We start from the raw sequence: 2,130 nt of genomic DNA, 5'->3' as shown, positions 1-2,130 counted from the left end.
AATATATATATATATATATATAAATTAAATTTAGAAACTTAAATAAAAATATTAATTTAGTAGACACTAATTTAGAAGAAAAATGTAACAAGTACAAAAAAATTAATCAAACTTATTAAAACATTTTTTTCTTAAAATAATTGACAAAAGCCATCTTCAATTCTAAAATCAATTTTCTCTCATTCTTTCCAAATAAGCCCCCCTTTGTTAATCGATTTTACATTATTATGAGTAAAAAATATTGATAACTCATTTTTAGTAATAGTTTTCAATTTTATTCTAAATATATATACCAATTATCATTTAAATTTAATTAAAACACGACAGTATAATAATTTTGTTACCATATTAATAATTATTAAATCGTTATGAGTGATTACTTTATTAACTTATGTAATAATTTATTTAAAATCAATACTTGAGCAATTTCAAATTAAACTAGACGATCCAAATCCTTAATCCTTCCCTGAAACTAAAACACGCCTAAAAGGTTGAAACCATCGTCTAGAAAAAAAAAAAAAAGAAAGAAAAACACAATTAAACAGAAAAAAGGTAGTACTCTTACTCATCCCGCAAAAAACCAGACTCTTTATAAATTACAAAAGAAGATGCTACTCCTAAATTTCAACTAATAATAATAATAACAACAGTAATAAGCATTAAGCTGGGCCAGAGCGACGTCGTGTTTTATCTATAACTTGAACGGATTTCATGGCAAGAAACCGTAATTACTAAACCCGTGGTTAACAATTACATTACGATTATCATCGGCATTGCAGCCGCCACCGGGTTTCGTCTCCGGTTCGCTGGATTCGGCTGCGACCGCCGGGAAGTGGCCGCACTTCTGGCATCGGGCGACTACGAAAGGCGCGCGGCACGAGGGGCACGACGAGTGCGAAGAGAGCCACGTGTCCACGCACGCCACGTGGAACCCGTGCCCGCACTGCGGCAGCACACGGACCTCGTCACCGCCGGAAAATTCATTAAGGCAGATCGGGCACTCCGACCACTTGCAGCGATCACCTTCGCCGGCGTACGTAAACTTCGGCAATGAATTCACCACTCTCTTCTTAAGTCCCTTGTTCGCCGGCGCCGGCGGAGATCCACCGCCGCCGACGGAAGATGTTGCCCGACGGAGCCAGGCGCAGCGCGCGATGGCGACGAGGCCCACCACGCAAATGAGGGCGCAGAGGAGCGCCGCCAGGATGACGACGAAGTCGGACTCGACGGCGGCAGCATCAGGAGGTGGCGCCGCTTGGGACTGGAGGAGTCTGAGGGCGCGTGTCATGTGGAAGCGAAGGGAAAGGATTGGGAAGGTAGAGGTTGATGAGAATGGTGTTTTACAGAGAGAGAAGAGGAGTGCTTGGTTGGAGTGTCACGTTTTGGAAAGTAAAATAATTGTGGTGGGTACTTATAGTCGAGAGGAGGGGTTTAGTTTGGTGGTTTTGTGTTGTGCGTTTTAGGATAAGAGTGAGTGGTGAAGACTTTGACTTGATAATAAATTAACAGAGTGAAATATTGAAAGCTTGCTATAGTACTTCAAACGTTGAATTCCTCTTTTAGGTTTCTGTTTGTTCTACTTGTGAGGTGGGTAATGGCAACGTAGGGAGGGACCTAGATTTAGGATCATAAATGATTAAGATGAAATAAAACCCTTCTTCCAACCTATCTAACCTTATCTCCTTAAACCTAAATTTTAAGATCCACAACAAAAATTCTAATCATGACATGACGGCTAATTCCTTATCTACTATGACACCTATTTTTCTTTAGATTTATGTTTTTGTTAGTTGTACTTATTAATTCGTATCATGTTTGGTCGAGAAGAATGAAAATTTTGAAAATATTTCAACTCTTTTGATTTATTTTTAGAAAGCTTAACTTTTGTTTCTGGTGATAGATTAGGAATCTTAATCAAAATACTCTTTTACAATTTTTCTAATTCTTTTAATATCGTTTGGATCTTAGTTATAAAATTCTTTTCAGTCTCCAAACTGTGTATAAAGATATATTTGTAAAAAGTATGTTTCGTTTACAGTTAAGATATACCTATACTTCAATACTCAAGTCACTATTAAACTTAAACTTAAGTTACTTTCTCACTTTATATTTATATTTATAAATTTTGAA

At 37.1% G+C, this 2,130-nt stretch overlaps 1 protein-coding gene across 1 annotated transcript; it reads right to left on the bottom strand.

Annotated features, from left to right (window-relative positions):
• Positions 1-537: 537 nt before the first annotated feature.
• On the bottom strand, positions 538-1,447 carry LOC108337853 (RING-H2 finger protein ATL8). The gene has a single exon (XM_017574459.2). The coding sequence runs from the start codon at positions 1,286-1,288 to the stop codon at positions 710-712; it is 579 nt and encodes a 192-aa protein (XP_017429948.1). The 5' UTR covers positions 1,289-1,447; the 3' UTR covers positions 538-709.
• Positions 1,448-2,130: the final 683 nt, after the last annotated feature.

The sequence above is a fragment of the Vigna angularis genome, chromosome 1 (genome assembly GCF_016808095.1).
Source record: "Vigna angularis cultivar LongXiaoDou No.4 chromosome 1, ASM1680809v1, whole genome shotgun sequence".
Classification (NCBI taxonomy): domain Eukaryota; kingdom Viridiplantae; phylum Streptophyta; class Magnoliopsida; order Fabales; family Fabaceae; genus Vigna; species Vigna angularis.
Note: the sequence above shows the minus strand (reverse complement) of the source record. Positions and strands in the feature narration are given on the sequence as shown.

Coding starts and splice junctions, on each gene's coding strand:
- LOC108337853 (XM_017574459.2), bottom strand. CDS start 1,288: ATGACACGCGCCCTCAGACTCCTCCAGTCCCAAGCGGCGCCACCTCCT.